The sequence below is a fragment of the Hylobates moloch genome, unplaced genomic scaffold (genome assembly GCF_009828535.3).
Source record: "Hylobates moloch isolate HMO894 unplaced genomic scaffold, HMol_V3 SCAFFOLD_17, whole genome shotgun sequence".
Classification (NCBI taxonomy): Eukaryota; Metazoa; Chordata; class Mammalia; order Primates; family Hylobatidae; genus Hylobates; species Hylobates moloch.
In genome coordinates, this window is record NW_026652292.1 from 42334588 (window position 1) to 42353816 (window position 19229).

Sequence of the window (19229 nt, forward strand, 5' to 3'; positions counted from 1 at the left end):
TAGATCCCTTATTAACATGTTTTTTCTCCTCATCTTTCAAACATTTTGTGGAAGTATTTGACATGTTACTTAAGCTAAAATTATATAAACTAAAATGATTCACAACATTCGATTTATGTATGCCTGGTATACACCAATAATTGTATTATTGCCAGAAGCCAATTTTTAAAATATTAAAATTGAACTAAGTTTATGAAATTATAATTTTGGTATGCAAATTCATAACCACTAAAATGGTAAATATATTTGTTCTATGACTTGGAGATTTACCATTTACGTAACTAAGATATATGAATTTTTTGTTACAAATACAGTAAGTAAAAATAATAGAGTCTAGGTGTGGTGGCTCACACCTGTAATCTTAGCACTTTGGGAAGCCAAGGCAGGAGGATCACTTGAGGCCAGGAGTTCAAGACAAGCCTGTGCAACATAGCAAGACCCCCGTCTTTACAAAAATTTTTTTAAATTAGTGGAGTGTGGTGGCCCACACCTAGTAGACCCAACTACTTGGGAGGCAGAGGTAGAAGGATCGCTTGAGCCCAGGAGCTCAAGGCTGCAGTGAGCTATGATCACACCACTGCCAGAGTAAGACTTCATCTCAAAAAACATTCGTAAATAAAATTCAGGGGAACCCAAAAAAATCACAATCCCTATGTATGTTTACGAGCCAACCACTGAAGTGGCAGCATGAGTATCATGATCATACCTTTTCCTAACACATCGTATAACACAAGTGTTACATTGTTTACGCTTTAGTAGGGACTGAATCTTTTCACAACTAATTAATTTAAAAGACATTTGTAGTAATAAGTATTACTGAAATGCGCTGGTAAATTAATACATTTGATTTTAATTTATAATTTAAACATCCCTCCAGGTTTTGTGTTTTAATCAAGAGAGTCTATTTTACTAAGAAAGCTAGATCATCCTCTTTATTTCCACCAGTTACATAAGGTGCTAAATCCTGGTCAGTCCATAAGGATATTTTTGAGCAATTATTTTAATCCAGACCTTTCAAATGTACTCACCCAAAAGCACATCTGATCTTTCTCTAGCGTAGACACCTCCTGGGACAAACTTAAAAGCTGTGCACCAGGCACAGAAAAATATTTCTAGAAGATAAAATATCATGGCAATGGTCATGGTTTTCCCAGGGTTTGTCCCTGAGTTAATAAGGTGTCCAAGTGTTTGAGGCCACATGGACGCAGTAAAGACGGCGAAGACACAGCCAGACACAGCAGCTGCCCATGTGTGCAGGTAAAGGAGCCCCGCAGCTGAAGCTGTTCCTGTTTGTGAGAGAGAGAAACGAATCAGACAGGAAAGCAGTCGAGCTCAGAGGATGACCAATTTACAGCCATTAGGACCAGAACAGACCTTAGGGGTATACTGATCCAGTCTCCAGACAGATGAGAAAACTAAGGTCTGACAAGGTTAATGTGATTTGCCCAATGTCACACAGCCAGTTATTGTCTCAACTGGAGGTAGAATGTGGATCTAGTAAATCTCAGTTCAGTGCTATTTCTTCAGAAAGGGCAGGAGGAGGGGAAAAGGTATTTTTAGGTAATTGCTGTTAAGATCCTAACAGCAATAAAAACTAAAATTATCTGCAATACCAAAAATATGTCCATTGCATTTAACCAATCAGATGCAGGACATTAGAAAACAGGTAGAGTGTGGTTTCTAGAACGCTTCTGTTAAGGGGCTTCTAAGGAATTTCTGTCCATCTAAATGCTGCCACCTGTCCTACAAGAGGTACATTGACTTTTCCAACCACACAGCCCCAAGAGAAGAGGTAGCATTTGTAGGCTCACTGCTTTAGCAATTCTGCAATCAGTTCATTCATTACCCGACAGCCTGCTAGGTGTCGGGAGCTATGCATTCTGCCTGATCCACAACAGGGACTCTGTAAATCTTAGTTTATTGAGCCAATGCTGAGGTCACATAACCTTTCCCTCAATTCTTGTGAAATCAGCTTTGAAATTGCACTGCAGGGTCCACTCCATCTTGGGACCATCAATATAACCCCTTTCCATAGAAAATACGGCATTTTTGAAACATTCCAATCCATGTTGTATAATTGGGACCCACCCTTCAAGGGTAGCTACAGCAGGCTCTTCACTACTTCAGCCAAGAACTCCAGAAAGGAGTGGGAAGCAGAAAGTGGCCCCAGTCAGCATCTTAATGCCCCATGGCTCAATAAGTTCATCAATACATTCCATTGCACCATCACAGGGCAATGCCACCTGCCTGACTGCCTATTTCTCCCTACTTCAAAAAGAACATCTCTCAGATGAGCATGAGAACTAGATTCCAAGGTCCTCTACAACCCATGGAGTTTAACTCCATAGGGAGATCTTCAAATACCTAGATTCTCAATGGAATTTTTTATTTTAAAATAAAACAACTGTAATGCCTATTTGCTTTAGAAATTTTAAAAATACAGAACTGAAAAGAAGCAATTAAGGATTGTCTAAGATGGAGATAACCACAGCCAATATTTCTGTGTATTTCTAAGTCATCTTCTGTGTATATACAGAAGTATTTTTACATAAATGGAATTGTACCACATATTAAAGACTATACGCTGCTTTTTATGAAACATTATATCAGGAACACTTACTAGTGTAAATAATCTTTTTCTAAAACATTTTAATGTACATATAATACTTCACTGGTTAAATACACCACAATACAAGTAAGCATTTTCCTATTGCCGGCCATTTGTGAAGGTTCCTACGTCAAGCTTTTAAAACAACAGTGTGATGTTCATGATCCCTTACCACATTACCTATTATCTCCTTAAAGCGGATTCCTAGCAACACAACTCTTATGTTAAGGGGCATAAGTATTTTAAAGTCATGACTTGTGACCAGTTGCTTTCCTGAAAGCAACTTTCAGGAAACCTTATACCCAACTTTCAGGAAACCTAATACTTGTCTTTGCTTCCTGCAGAAAACTTGCCAAGTCTCGACACCTCTTAAATCCTGCCAAAATTTCATCTTTAACTTGGTAAAAATCTTCACCAAATATATGTAATAATGCCAAAAATCTTTACCAAATTAAGGTCGAAAATGCTATGACATTTTAAATTGCACTTATTTGACTATTAGTGAGGTTGAATTTTTCTTACTTATGGCTTACAATGACTGTTTTTAAAAGAATGATCCCGAATTTGATATTCTAATCTAAAGACGTTAGAATAATATTGTTCTCTTTGTCTTACTACAGAGAATTATCTAGAGGGAATGAAAACATCTCTCAAATTTATCTTGACTGTTATCATTTTTATTTCTATTTTTAAATAGGCTCTATATTTTAAATCCACCAAAATTGTACTGTTTAAGTAGGTTATAAATTCAAAATTACAATTCAAATGCTACAAAAGGGACTTTCTGACCCGTAACCCATTTGTTCCCCTTAGTGATGGCAACCAATCCAGCGTAAGCACTTACCTTTGCATCCTTCCAGAGATACTCTACACATACAAAGAAATACATATGTGCATGCATTTCCTTTCCTTTTTGTACACCAATGATAGTATATGATATGCACTGTTAGTCACTTTACCTTTTTCACTTAACTGTATTCCTTAACTGCTTTTGTTTGAGCCCTTCCAATAATCTCCCCCAAATCTGTACAACATCAAAGACATCAAGGAGAAGTAATAGTAACCATTTCAATAACAGTTATAATAACTGACATGTAAGTTTTCAATAAATCAAGTTTTCTATATAGTAAAATTATCTGGACACTACAGTACAATGGGGTCCTATCAATGTGTTTACTATATCTAGCCTTTTTGAAAAATAGAACTCTGGCTTTACTAATTTAACTGCTATCAACATTTAAAGCACCTGTATCTTTGCTTGTATGAAATTGTTCAGTCACTGCCATAATTAATTTCATGCTGAGTCTCCAGTTGGGATTGTCAGCGTAAACTGTACAATGGGAAAACAGGATTCCTTTGGCCACAGCTTGCTTTATTGTGTGGTTTCCAGAGACGAATCACAGTGAAAAGTGGGGACCACCTCCAGATAATTAAGCTTGAGCTCCAACTTATTGCAGGTGAGTAAATGATCAGAAAGCAAGATGAAGCTGGTGAATTACAGCCCTGCTTTCTTCTACTGCAAGCAGCCTTGTAAAAGCCTTAAATCTGCTTCTCTTAGAGTCTTTAAAGCTACTATTTAATACTCCAGAGACACAGCAAAACTAGATTAGGTTTGACTCTCAAGGATATGACCTTACTTGTCTGGGGAAATAAGTATAAGACAGTAGATTCACAGCTTTTCTGTTCTTTAACAGTCTATTTCTCTGTGTTCTTCACGTTAAAATGAAGCTGTTAACTACCTGCCCAATAAGCACTTTGCTTCTACTTTATGAGAAAAGGCATGATATAAATGCTGAACAAACTCTCAATGTATTTCTTTTTCCTTTTCCAAGTTATATGCAGATTAAGAAGCTACTATATATGCTTAATGCAAACTCAGCACTGACAAACTTTCCTGGCCCTTTTCCTGAGGAATCTCACAAATAAACTCTCTAATGAGAAGAAAGATTACTGCTATGTACACACAAACCTCCACAGGCTCCAAATACAATGCCTATCAAAAAATACACAAGCAAGTACAAACAGCTCAACAAGACTGCAACAGTGTGCTCACATAGCTCCAGGAGGAAGAGGGCCTGGCCAACCTCATCGATTTAGCCATGTATCTGGATTACACATACATTTCCATGCAAATGTGATGGCACTTATGGTGTACAGAAATGCACTTGCTATGTTGTCATCCTAAATCTTCTATTACTGATACAGTCTCTCAAACCCACACACAGCATCTAGAGTACCACTCTGAATCACCAACTTAATTAACATGTATTAACAACATCTCATCTCTCCTCACATAAACCAAATACAGTATTTGCTATATAATAAAGTGGTTTTTTTTACTTAGATTCAGAAAACCTGACTATAATCATTAAATACTGCCTTTTAAGGGAAAGGAGGAGGGCTGGCATAATTCTGTTATAGGAAAATAAGTTCAATGCTCCCTCCTCTTCACAAAGACTAGGGGAGAGGGAAGAGGGCAGCCCAAAACATGATTGTCTTCACTGATACTTCTGGGGTCCTAAAGGGTGTAACTGGGAAGAGATGGGTCAGGTCTTTGAGTAAGCAGACATGGACCCCTGGGTGGGATCCATGACAGGGATCCAGACATGGACCCCTGGGTGGGATCCATGACAGGGATCCAGACATGGAAAGCTGGGTGGAAGGCTGGGAGCTCCACTGTTACATGTAAAGGAGAAAGGGAAATGGAGCTTCATCATGGAATTCTAAAGGGCATTTTTGAAACACAGAAAAGCAAGGAATCTTGAAGAGTGAAAGAGGTCTGGCAGCTAGCAATATGGCAATGCACAGCCCTCATCTTCTCAGTAAAATCTGCTACTGATGAGAATTACTTAATGGGTTCACTGTATCCATCAGGTGAGGGATAGGCTAAGAACTCTGACTTGACCACTACCCAATCTATGCATCTATACACTGCTGGTGAGAGTGTAAATTAGTCTAACAATTGTGGAAATCAGTGTGGCAATTCTTCAAAACAGAATTACCATTTGACCCAGCAATCCCATTACTGGGTATGTAACCAAAGGAATATAAATTGTTCTACCATAAAAACACATGCACGCATATGTTCATTGCAGCGCTATTCACAGTAGTAAAGACATGGAATCAACCTAAATGCCCATCAATGGTAAACTGGATAAAGAAAATGTGATAATATACACCACAGAATACTATGCAGCTATAAAAAAGAATGAGATCATATCCTTTGCAGGAACACGGATGGAGCTGGAGGTCATTATCCTTAGCAAACTAATGCAGGAACAGAAAACCAAATGCTGCATGTTATCATTAAATGGGAGCTGAATGATGAGAACACATGGACACAAAGAGGGGAACAACAGACACTGGGGTCTACCAGAGGCAGGTAGGAGGAGAGAGAGGATCAGGAAGAATAACGGGTACTAGGCTTATTACCTGAGTAACAAAATAATCTGTACAACAAACCCCCATTGCACGAATTTACTTATATAACAAACCTGCACATGTTATCAACCAATCAATCTCACTTGTAACCCATAAATTTATACAAATAAAATAATATATTTTAATTAAAAGTCAAGAATTTTTATAAATCTGCTACTTAACACATGTGCCTTGTTTATGTATTTTTGAGAGTAGGTAGTATTATGGCAGTGTAGTCCAGGAAAGCAGCACAGCCACAGGAGGAGGGGAGGCGGAGGTAGGAGGAAGCAGGAACTCAGAGCAGGTAGTCACTGGTGACCTTGGTGACATCTGCGTTATAGTTGCTGTTTGCAACAGCCCATTTGGCCACAGTACATATTTGTGTGGTTGTATCTACTTTCAGCCGAGTTGCGCATGCTTGCAAACAAACCGGATAACCAAGTTCAGTGATGTTCTATCTGCAGGTAAATTCCACATACCTGTAACCCACCAGATCAAACCAGTACCACAAAACCACGAACAAGCTGGAAGCATCAATCCACTTGCCAAGCACAGCAGTACTGCACCTCTGTGAAAAAGGACATGCTCTAAGACATGTGACATTAGTAATATTTCATCATCCTGAATATAAAATAGAAATATACCTCCCACCTCTGGGTACATATAAGCGATAATGTGTGTGAAACAACCAGTGTGATCATGAGAGCCCACTGGGAGCCAATATTATACACATTCAGAACAGAGGAGGAATAAAACCTCTGCCATGAGATCAATGATATCTGCCAACTTATCACGTAAGCACAGTAACCAAGCTTTCTCAGACTGTTAAAGTACAGTCCATGTTGGTCAGTAACATTTTAAATGATTCTGCCAAGAACGAAAAGCAAAGGTCATTGGAATGGTTTCTATTTAGTTTGCTTTTTTTCCTTTCTTTCCTCTACCTCAATACTGGTCTTGCCTAGAGTCTCTGCCTTCCCAAGACCAGTGTCAGTTTGATAAATAACTGATAGCTGTGTGTCTTTTAAAACAACCACAAACTATTTTATTCTTTTGCTATTTTGGCAAAAAGTTGCAAGAGGAGGAAAAAAGAAATTTAACTAAACTTTAGAAGGAAACCCAGAAACAATAATAGCTAGAACATAGGACTCATTTAAGTAGCTGTCACATAAATTAAGCTCAAAACCATAGCATGCACTACATACTAGGCACTATTTTAAGATTTTCCCCTGTAATTATTATTCATTTAATTCTCATGTGCCTGTAAGATAAATGCTAATATTATCCCCATTTTGCAGAGGAGAATACTGGGGGAAAGAGCACATAAGTAACCTGCCTGAGGTCATACACAGTAGCCCACATAGGACTAAGAATCTAAAATGGTCCTCAGGCTCTGGGATGAGGCTACTAGCCACATTACTGCCTGCTCCTACCTGTGTAAGAATGACCCTGGGGCTACAGAAGACCAAATATGAGAAGAGGCCATGAAAGACATTGTGGATCTTTTTCTACTCCCAAATCAACAACAAATATTTTTGAGTGCCCACCATGTGCCAGGCTCCGTGCTAGGTGTTTGGGATGCATGAATGAACAACGATCCCTTTCTCCCATAGAGCTCACATTCCAGTGGGGGAGACATATAATAAACACCATTAATAAATAATGCAGATAGGTCCAGGCACAGTGACTCATGACAGTAATACTAGCACTTTGGGAGGCAAAGGTGGGAGGATCGTTTGAAGTCAGGAGTTTGAGACCAGCCTGGAAAAAATAGTGAGACCTTGCCTCTACAAAAAAAAAAAAAAAAAGTTTTAAGTGAACCAGGTGTAGTGTCACGTGCCTGTAGTCCCAGCTATTCACGATGATGGTCTAATGCAACATTTCTCAAGCTGGTTCTGAGAAACACACCTATTCTGTCAGATATTAATAGATGTTCTAAAGAAGAATTCCATGTTCAAATAACTTTGAGAAACCTCCAAAAGTCTCTAATATGCTGATGTGCATTGTGAAGCACAAAGAAAGGGAGATTGAAACGCACTATTTCCTCAACCTATTTGATGTAGAAGCATTTTCTTTTTCTCAGAGTAACCATTAACATCTCAAGAAACCAGCATCTCACAGAACACAGTTTGGGAAATGCTGGTCTCGTGAGTTGCATTTCTGTCTTCAATGTCTCATTCTAACATACAGGATTAGGAAATGTCTGAAAAGCAAATGCTCATTTTATTTATGTGAGAAAGTTTCCCCCTGAAGTTTAGTTACATTCTTCTTGTGAGAAAAGCAAGGCCAGGGAGGTAACATGATTGGCCCAGAGTTGAATGGTGAGTCTCTCCTCGCTACCAGGACTCACCATTTACCATTAAAGTTCTTCCTTTACTCTGCCACAAAACGTATGCTTGTTTTCACAGGTAACTTTGGAAACTAAGCTTTAACACATAGGAATAAACTTCTTCCTTCCTCTCTGGCCTTTTGTTCCTGTCTTTCTTCTCTGCCTTCCTCCCAGATATGGAAGAAGATAAAGACTCTAAATGAAATAATATTTTCAAACGTCCTTGTTCAGGACCTGACGCAGAGTAAGTAATCAATATTCATTCCTTTTCCCATTCCCTGCCCTCAAGAGACTTAGTGTCTAGACAGGAAGAAAAACATTTTTTAAAATCTGTAATACAGAATATAGAGTTTCTAACAGACACATATGTGTGTGTGTGTGTGTACACATATATAACACATATATAAAAATTGATTGACTCAAAGCATTATAGTATGTGGCATAAGGGAGTATACCCTGTGATAATAAGAGAATAATTCACAGAGAAAATGTTTGTGCTGGATTTTGAAGGGAGTAGGGCTTGCCAGGACATCAAGGCAGAAAAGCAAGCCCAGGCAGATAGGGGACTGGAACAGTCTGGCACTTCCAGAGAAGCGCAAGTGGGTTCGACTCAGGTGAAGCAGGAGGATGAGATCAGAAAGCATTTGGAAAGATAAGTAGGGGGGCCAGATCCTGCCTCATATGGGAGAATTGGGGGCAGTATTTTCGCCTGGTATTGGGTGGGGAACTGCTGAGAGATTATAAGTAAAGGAGTGGTGGAATCAGATATGCATTTTACAGAGATCATTCTGGAGCCATGTGGAGAAGATTCTGCTAAAGAGAGACAATTAGGAGACAACAGTAATAGCCTGAATGAAAAAATGGTGAGGACTCCACTAAGGCAGATGTACTTAGGGATAGAGAGGAAGGGGTTAATCTAAGAGAAGTCATAGAACTGAGTTGGAGAAAATGAGGAAGATGGAGAATTCTGCGCGAACTCTTGGTTTCAGGTTTGGATGATGAGGTGGACAGACAAAGTGGACCTGGGCATGGGGGAAGAAGAACATGCGTGGAGGACTAGGAAATACTGAGTTCAGATTTGGACAAGCTGAGGTTGACAAGCCTGTGGGACATGCCCAGATCCCTGCTGGGGAAAGATCCAGTAGGCAGCTGCATGCCTTCAATTGTAAGAATTCAGCACTACAAGAGAGAAAAGATATCGGAGGCAGATCTTTTAAGAATTCCTCCGATTTTTTTGCAAGAAGAGATGGAGCCAGTTACAAGAGAAAAAATGTGTCAGGAAGAGCAGAGAGAGGGTTAAAAAGGACCAAACACAAGGACCAACACTTGACTCCAGACTACTAACTCCCGGTGTGTCCCACAGCTGGAACAAGAAAGTACCAGAAGATGCAGGGATCTCCTGGGGCTGCCCTCCTTTGCTGAGAATAGAGATCTGTGCCCCAGGCAGCCAATCTAGTCTCCTCAGAGGACTGTGGTCTTGTCCTACTAAATGCCCATAACCATAACCAGAGGGTCTGGAGGAAATGGCCAGGGAATGCTGCTCCTCTCCCACCACTGAGAATGCTCTTCTGTGCAGGCATTCCTCGGGATGCCTATGCTGGAGCTCTGGGAACCTCTTACTTAGCTGTGCACAACCATTGGGCCTCCCATATCTACTTTTCAGCAATCCTTCTGCACAGCGGAAAAGACCCTTCCGGTGCCCTTCTCTCCAGAGCACACAATAATTTCATGCCACATTCTGATATCTAGGGAGAGTGGGTTTGAAATATCTGGCTAGCACAGACCTAGCTGTCTGACAAAGGAGGCATTGCTTCCTCCAGGCGTAACTGCCAATTTTGTGATTGCTTCCAAACCCAAACTCACCCAAATGGGTTAGGATCTGGCCCTGGATGTGGATGCCCACTCACTGCCCATCTGGAAACAAGAGAGACTTCTCCAAAAACCCAATGGGTGAGGAACACAAGGCTACCAAAAGCAGCCCCTGCCAGCAGCCAGTTGGGTCTAGAGCCCATCCCCGTGGCTGCCTCTCCAGTCTTCTTTTCTTCAGGTTTACGGCAGTCACCATCTAGAATTAAAAAATACATATATGGAAAAACTTTAGTTATATGGAAACTCGCGCTCTATATTTAGCAGACTTTTAGCAAGGAAGAAATGGTAATTTGGCTTCAAGAAGCTTACTTCGGAAGAGGAGATGAGACATGCAACTACAATACGAAGCTAAACGTGCTGACAGCTATTTAGTGGGAGAGTTAATTCCATGCAAGCCAGATAAGGAATGGTTTAAGGGAGAAAAGGCATTTTCGAATTCAACAGGTGAAAATGCAGAAAATTATTTGCTTCATGTGAAGTTAACGCATTGCAGAAAAAGTGTTTGTGTTTGGGAACAAATGTTGTACAAATTGAGTGGAACATTTCCAGTACACAAGCTGCTTCCTCCCAAAGAACAGGGCTCTCATCTCACCCTCTGTGGATGCAGAGTAATATTAGTGCATTGACTGGGCAGCCACTGTGCACCAACCCCTCTTCCAAGCCCTGTATATTAATTTTATATTAACTCATTTAACTTTCACAACTTTATGAGGTAGGCTCTACTATTAATCCTATTTTACAAATTAGAAAACAGGGCCAGGCGCGGTGGCTCGAGCCTGCAATCCCAGCACTTTGGGAGGCCAAGGCGGCTGGATCACCTGAGGTCAGGAGTTTGAGACCAGCCTGGCCAACATGGTGAAACTCTGTCTCTACTAAAAATACAGAAAAAAAAAAAAATAGTTAACCAGGCACAGTGGCAGACGCCTGTAATCCCAGCTACTCAGGAGGCTGAGTCAGGAGACTCGCTTGAACCTGGGAGGCAGGGGTTGCAGTGCGCCGAGATCGCGACACTGCACTCCAGCCCAGGCAACAAGAGTGAAACTCCAGCTCAAAAACAAGAAAACAGACCCAGAGAGATCAGGTAGCCTTTCCAAGTTCACACAGCTGGTAAAGATAACCTAGGAACCTGGGATTGGAGCTTGGGCAGTGTAGCTCCTTGGTACTGTTTAGCCAAGAGGTCCAATTCGTCACAGCAATGACTTCACACACAAAACTGTAACAACTGGAGAAGATGCCAGCAGGACTTCTTCGTAGAAACAGAGAGAGCCTATTGGGCAGATGCTTTGTGACCCCATCCAGCCCTCTACAGGACAGAAGGAAGGTCTTAGGGTCTGACTGTATGGCTGGCAGTCTAATTTCCCAAGAAAGCTTCTCTGACATTAACAGGATCAGAGTGAGGAGGGGCAGAGCCGAGAGCTATGGGGATGGGATGGAGTGGGAGAGGGCGGTGGTGACAGAAGGGAGGCCAGGGGTCTGGGGGCTCAGCAGAGAGTTTTGAGGAAAAAGAGCCATCTAACTGAATTTGCTGAGTAAAATGCAGTGTATTACAGTGGGTGACTCCACCCCCACCCAGGACCCAACAAATCGTCAAAGGAAACTACAAAAAATACTTGGTATGCTCAGATAGGCTGAGAAGTTGCAGGGTGAACAGTCAGTTTTATAAAGGAAGGCACAGAGCAGAAATGGAGGCAGGGACTGCCAGCCAGGAACTGGGTCACATACATTTAAAACAGAGGCCAGATAGAAGAAAAGTCAGGAAATGTAAACAGTACCCTGAAGTTCAGATCTTTATCAGGCTGTACCTGCAAAATGGGCTGCCCAAGTCTCTGCCTCTAGATATGAATGCAAAACATATGTTAGGGGACGAGACCGAATTCTAAGTCACAGGGGGAATTATACAAGCACTTTGTTTGTGGTGAGCCAATACCCTCTGAACTTCCATTAATCTGTGAGATTTCACCTTTTAGTTACAGAAGAACAGTGACTCACTGAGAGTTACACAAAAAGCTAGGAGCAAGTTAACTAGAATCTACTAATACTTCTCCCTTCTTTTTAGAAAAGTCTCGGGTTGGTTTGTAAAACAATCTCCAAGCTGGGCATGTTTCTGTCTCAGAGAAAGCTGGCCCCTGGGAGAGACAGGTGATTGGAAAGTCGGTATGCATATGCCAGGTTTCCTTTCTTTTCAAGTCTTAGATTTGGAGCTTCAGACCTCTGGGAAAAAAAACCCAGGGAGTTCCAGTGACAGCTGTAGGTCACAGAAACTTTCCTTAATGTTACAGATGTACTGGGGTCAGTGTGGAGGTGGAGGATGGAGAATCCCATCCTATAGAGCCCTGACCAGGGGAAAGGAGGAGGAAGACAGAGCTGACTGCCAGCTGGGATATGAGGCCTGGTTCTTGTCTCCCACTGCCACAGTGCTACAAACCAGTAATGGTATTTTATTTTCACCCTCTGTCTGTACAGGCAAGGAAAATGTGCCTCCTGCTTAGCAAATAGCCCACTGGGCGCACCAATTATTATTTCAGAGGAAGAAAAAGCTGAAATATAGATACAATGCAGAAAGACTACTTTTATAGATTTTCTTTTCAAGATGTGCAACATTCACATAGGAAAGGTAAGCTCTGCAAAAGAGGAAATTCCTAAGTTACTGTATTACCTGTGCCAATACGATCAAGTGTGGCTATGGCACTTAATGTCAGTATCACTTTGTTGGACATCTGATAACTCCAGATTGGGTTTAGTGAAGTATACCATATGCGTAGAACAACAAGAACAATCTGTCCTAAAATGAATCCCCAAATTCTGAGGTACCTGTAAGTGCAAAAGTATTTTTAAACACTTTTTATGTGGACTCAATGTACTATGTCCATCATGAATTTCAGTTTCATAGAATAAGTGGCTGAAATAGTCTTATTGGTAATTTGCAATAATGAATGTGACTTGGCCTCTATATAGCAACTTCAGCAACTTGCTATAATTCTTTAATTTTCAAAACCTTATTGAGATTGATGGCAAGTATTCATGTCCTCGTTTTGGGAAAAGGAAAAAAAGGAGACTTCGACAAGGCCATATGGAAGGTAAGAACTATAACCTGGAACTCCTGGCCCCAGGTTTCCCTTTGGTAACTGGTTATACTTGTTTGTCTATAAGTACATGAAACATTAACCATACCTTTGCAAATGACTTCCTGACCACCAAGTCACAGCTTGCACTATCAGCGAGGAAGACACCCCGAGTGCAAGAACCATCAGTCGAAGTTTGGCATTTGGAGCCTGGAAGGAGGCTATGCTGCCTACAAACAAAATAGGGAGAGCTAAGCATTTCTGGCAAGCATGGATTGGAACTCCGTGATCTGCATTCGATGCATGTTATCTGATACCACCTTTATACTCAGGAAGACAGAGTTGATGTATAATTTTATATATGTATTTGAAATTTTTATTGAAATACAATTCACATATCATAAAAGTCACCATGTTAAAATATACAATTCAATGGTTTTTAGTGTACTCATAAAGTTGTGCAACAATCACCACTATCTAATTCCGGAACAACTTCATCACCCCAAAAAGAAACCCCATCCCCATTAGCAGGTCACTTCTCATTCCCTTCTCTCCACATCCCCTAGCCTCTGGCAACCACTAATCTATTTTCTGTCTCTACGAATTTTTCCTATTCTGGGCACTTCATATTAAATTGTACAATATGTGGCCTTTTGTGACTGCCTTGTTTCCCTTAGCATAACGTTTTCAGGGTGCATCCAGGTTGTAGCATGTATCAGTGTTTCATTATTCCTCATAGCTATATAATATTCCATGGCATGTATATACTACATTTTGTTTATCCATGTATCAGTTGATGGGCATTTAGGTTGTTTCCATTTTGTGGCTCTCATGAATAATGCTGCTATGAACATTTGTGTACAAGTTTATATGTGAACAGATGTTACCATTTTTCTTGAGTACATACCAAGGAATAGAGTTGTTAGATCATACAATAACTGCTTCTATCACGCTTTGCCAAAGCAGCTGTGCCATTTTACATTTCTTATATTTCTACCAGTAATGTGTGAAGGTTCCAATTTCCCCACATCCTTGTCAACACTTATTATTGTCTGCCTTTTTTGATTATAGCCATTCTGGTGGGTCACAAATAATCTAAATTGATAGGAGTGTGAACTGGTTTCATAGTTAATTACACAGTAATTAACCTAAAATATCTGAGGTGCCAGAAGTGAGATGGCATGTAACGCTCAGATCCTCTCTGTATTTATACAAGAATATCTCAGGACTCTAAAAACAAAGTTGTTTCATGTCCTTAAGAAGTATTTGTAGGGAGTTTTAAGACAAATTGTGGCTTACTTCAGCCTCTGTTAGCAACAACAAAGCTCAATGGTCACCTGGAACAGCATTTAGCAGAGATCGGCCACTTCCTCCTCAACTCTGAGTAATGTTCCCTACCTATTCCATATTTCCAAATATAATTCTACTTCTGCTCAAGGGGATGGGTTTTCATGGAGGAAGAAAGTGAAAAGGGAATAGGAAGCATCAAAATAAAATACAATATCTACCCCAAACTTATTTTATATCACATCCCTTACCGTCACCAGAAGTTACTGGGCCAAAAATGGACTTAAGTAATGGAAACTGTCCCAGTAACTACTCAGTCTGTGGATCTATAGGTAAGGCCCATATAGGCAGCACCAAAGGTGACAAGAAAGTACCACCTATGAGATCACTCCCATAAAATCAACCTGGAGTGTGATGAGGAAATGAATCTTGCAAGACTCAGAGCTACGGTGGTTCATGTAAGGATACTGTAAGCCAATGCCAGTTGAAATCAATAATTATATACTCAGTTAAGGGTAGGAAACTTCATTTGTTATTTCTGGAGCTGAAAATTTCAAGACCATTTGACATGTCTTTCAATTCCTATGGACACCAACTTTGTAAAGGGCACACTTTTCAGGAGTTTTTACCACTATCCTTCTGAGCCTGAGTTGTTTTAAAAACAAGAGCTCTAGGCCATGAGCCGTGGCTCACACCTATAATCTCAGCACTGTGGGAGGCCAGGGAGAATGGCTTGAGCTCAGGAATTCGAGATCGGCCTGAGCAACATAGCAAGACTTCATCTTTACTGACACAAAACAAAACAAGAGCTCTATACCTTTGTGGGAATCCACAGAACTCACTGCTCTGACTGTGTTGTGTGATGGCAATGTCCTGGTGAAATGTCACTAGGCAATGCGTGACTGTGAGTATATCTGTAGGATATGTTCCTAGAAGTGGAATTTCTGGTGAAATATGCATATTTGTAATTTTGATAATACTGCTAAATTGTTCTCCATAGAGGTTGTGCCAATGGACGCTCGCACCAGCAATGTATGAGTGCCTGTTTCCCCACCCTTACTGCACAGTGCAGTCAGACTGCTCTTTGCCGATCTACTGGTCAAACTATAGATAAACATATCTGTATGTGTATAATTTATGATCTATACATTTGATTCCATTTTTAAGAAATAATTGTATTTCCTTTCCAGTGAACTGATCAGATCCTGTGCCCCCTTTTCTATTGAGTTGTTGGTCTCTTTTTATTATTGGTTTGTAGGAACTCTATATATAAGAGAAATTAGCCCTTTGGCTAAAAGAGTTGCAAATATTTTTCCTAGTTTCTTGTTTGACTGCTTACTGTGGTGTTTTTCATCATAATTTTCACATTTCTTGTGAATTATTATTTAACAAACTTTTTTAAATGGCTCCTGAGTGTTATGTCACAGTTGGAAAGAAAAATACAATATATTCAAGAGCTGATCAGTTCTTTAAGGTGTCTTTCCCCTACTCATTGCAGTGATTTTTAGGTCTTTCTAGTCTGGCAAAAGCATTGGAAACGTAAAACACATTGACCCTCAGTCTATTCTTCCAATTACTAAAGTTCTTCTAAGGTAATGGTAAGGGAAAGAGAAATCTTTGATTTTTTAAATTCAAATATTTAGTATTCAAAGAACAGTCTACATAATCTCACTTGATTTTTAACTTAAAAAAACAACTTAAAGAAATTCTTTTAAATCTTACCAACAGTGATTATCCTCAGCAGGGTTAGCATCCACTTCTTGTTAGCCAATTTCCAGAAAGGAGTGATTGTTAGGAATATTGGAGAAAGAAATGCTATACTAAAACCTTCAAGCCCAGTGAGTTCTAGTGTTTGCAAAGGAAAGTAATAGATCATCGGTCCCAGGTCATGGTAGAGAGACCAAGAAACATATCCTAAAAAAAAAAAAAAAAGTTAAAGAGAGAAAGTGTAACTTCAGCATTGTTTCTAACAATAGCCCTGTCCCTCCACTCCAGCCGCTTGGGCTGGTCATTCTTCTTCATGACTCTGGCCTGAACTGGGTTCCAGTTGTCTCCACTGACATGAAACAAAACAAGAGCTCTACAGCTGTGTAGGGATCCGCAGAACTCACTGCACTGACTGTGTTGTGCTTAAGAGACTGATGGACAGAAAAGCGATGGCAATTTCCTAGTGAAATGTCACTATGTAACACATGACACTGAGTATATCTGTAGGATATATACCCAGAAGTGAAATTTCTGGTGAAATGTACATATTCTCCCACTCCTCGCATCAGGCCCCAGTAGAGGATGGCTTCCTGCTGCCGTGAGTCTCTCAACATCCCTTGCTTGTTCCTTTCCCTTGCCCATATGGCTGTAGACAGTCTCTTTATTAAGTCCTATTCATTTGGACCATCTGAGTTGAATCTGGCATCCCGTCAGGACCCTGATTGACAAAATTTTCTTACCTAAGTTGTCCCTTGTATAATGAAAAATATTGTGAGAGTCCAAAAGGGCAGCAAGCAGCAGGACTCTCTCCTCCAACCCCAGACTACACCCAAAAGCACTTGAGTGAGGCAACAGTCATTCCCTTGAGTAAACCATTTTCAGTCCAATCCTCATGAGGCAGTGCAGGGTAGTGGAATACCCAGATCTGAAGTAAGTTATACCTCTGCCAACAACTGCTGTATAATCTTGAGCAATAATGATAATTAATGCTACGGGCACTTGCCATGCACTAGGGTCTGTGCTAAGTATTGACATGGACCATCTGTCTCATTCCTTATACAGCCCCATATGCTATGACGTGGGTACTATTTCCGCTCCCCTCTTATAAATGCAAAAACTGAGCAAGAACAAAACAACAAACAAAACCCTGAGACTCGGAAAGTTAAGTGAGTACCTAAGGTTACACAAGTAGCAAATGTCAGAGTTGCCCTAACTCGAAGCAGCCTGGCTCCAAAGGTAGCCGGTCTAACTACTAGGCGTGGGAACTTTCTACCAACTGACTTTCCAACCTCCCCTTCTTAATCAGCAAAACAGGACTTTCAACCCCTTCACAGTGTTGTTGGGAGGATTAAATGAGATCAAGTGCACTGAGTACCTCGTACCTGAGGTACTTATTGAATGCTAGGCACTGTACATCTCCCAACTTATAGATACAGGCTGAGCCAGAAAAAAATAGTCTGAAGCCCTTCCGAGAATTACCAGCTCCCTGAAAATCAAGTTCTCAGGAAGGCTCCCCACCCAGACCAGAGGGATCTTTGTTTTGTAACGAACCGGGGATTCTAGCAATATCCCAAATGTTTGTCTGGGAACTTTGATTTTATTATTCACACAGCTCTGACAGAATTACACCAATAAAATTGTCCTCGGGATTTTGTAAAGCTGGTGAGACAGCTCATGAGACTCGAGTCTGATGCTTTTCGCCAAATGCCCAAGTGTGCAGCCGACACCAAGGCCACTTGTCCTGGGCCCAGCCCACGGCAGCAGCTGCCGCCCGGTGTTCACCTACAGCTCCTGGGGAAAACGGGTGCCCCTTTCCTTCTGAATTTGAAAGTTCAGCGCTGAACTGTATTAAGTCAAACTTAAAGGCCGCGGGTGGGGGGCTTTGGGGACGGTGCCGGCGGCGCGGGATCAAGGCCGACTCGAGGGGAATTCGCGCTCCTTGGGCACCATCCCAGGGCTGCTGGGAACTCGGGCTACGGCGTCTCCCGCGGGCGCCTCGCAGACTCAGCTTGAGGACTTCAATCTAGGTCTTTTCCTTTATTCCCTTCAGTAGGAAAAGTTCCCAGAGGACGATAAGCATCTCCACTCTGGGCACGGAGCGCCCTTTTCCTCCCACCCGAACTCAGCCAACTGGCCTAGCGCCATGGCTCTGGACAGGGCCCAGGTAGCTGGCACCCGCGACCGCGCGGCGAGGGGCTTCGGCTTACCCAGCAGCGACTCCAACAGGATTTCTCTCCACAGCGAGGTCATCGCCGCGGCGAGGGGCAGCGCTTTCCAGGAAAGCCGTGAGGGCCGGGCCCGCTGCCCTAGCCCTGCGCCCCCAGGTCCCCGCCGCCGCTTCCTCCCGGGCCCGCGTCCGCGCCCCTCGTCCCCGCGTCCCCTCGCCAAGTGAGCCCCAACCAGCTGGCCCACTTGCCCAACCGAGGAGGGTTGGGGCCGGTCTGCCCGCCCCTTCCCGACCACACCCAGCCTCGCCTGCCAGAGCCTGGCCAGGCCGGGCGCCACCTGTGCGCGTTGCGCCGCCTCGGGCGCCTCTGGTCCCCGTCTTTGCCTCCTTGGCGCGAGCCCCAGCGGCACCCTTGGCCGGCGCAGGGGACATGCGTCTCGCCTCTGACTCTGCTATCGGGCCAGAACCCGGAGCAACCCCGGGGATGCAGCGCTGCCAGAGCCCAGGAGGGAGCGAACAAGTGCAACTCCGAACCAGTGGTGCCCTCGTTTAGACTAGGCCCACGGGGTGTGCTGCGAGGAGAAGGCAGAGAGGAAGGACCGCTGGAGACCCAGATGGGGACCCTGGAGGAGCAGGTCCTGTGCACCGGCTCCAGCGCCCTGGAAGCTTTAGGGGACCACGGGGCGCGAACCCGACCGTGGCGATCTTCAGGCCAGGGCGACGCATCGGAAGCGTGCCGGCAGGGCAAGGGCCACTGCTGGGCCACTCTCAGCTTTGATAGTA

General features: G+C 42.3%; 1 protein-coding gene across 1 annotated transcript in view; it reads right to left on the minus strand.

The window, feature by feature from the left end:
* Positions 1-18684, minus strand: part of CWH43 (cell wall biogenesis 43 C-terminal homolog) — a 79930-nt gene extending 61246 nt beyond the window's left edge. The window contains exons 1-7 of the mRNA XM_032135682.2: positions 18487-18684; positions 16295-16486; positions 13395-13515; positions 12880-13034; positions 10218-10419; positions 6508-6596; positions 1029-1286 (exon numbers count right to left, since the gene is read on the minus strand). Coding sequence (XP_031991573.1) covers positions 1029-1286; positions 6508-6596; positions 10218-10419; positions 12880-13034; positions 13395-13515; positions 16295-16486; positions 18487-18529 — 1060 coding nt within the window. The 5' untranslated portion in view covers positions 18530-18684. The remainder of the gene's footprint in view (positions 1-1028; positions 1287-6507; positions 6597-10217; positions 10420-12879; positions 13035-13394; positions 13516-16294; positions 16487-18486) is intronic.
* Between the last annotated feature and the right edge of the window lie 545 nt (positions 18685-19229).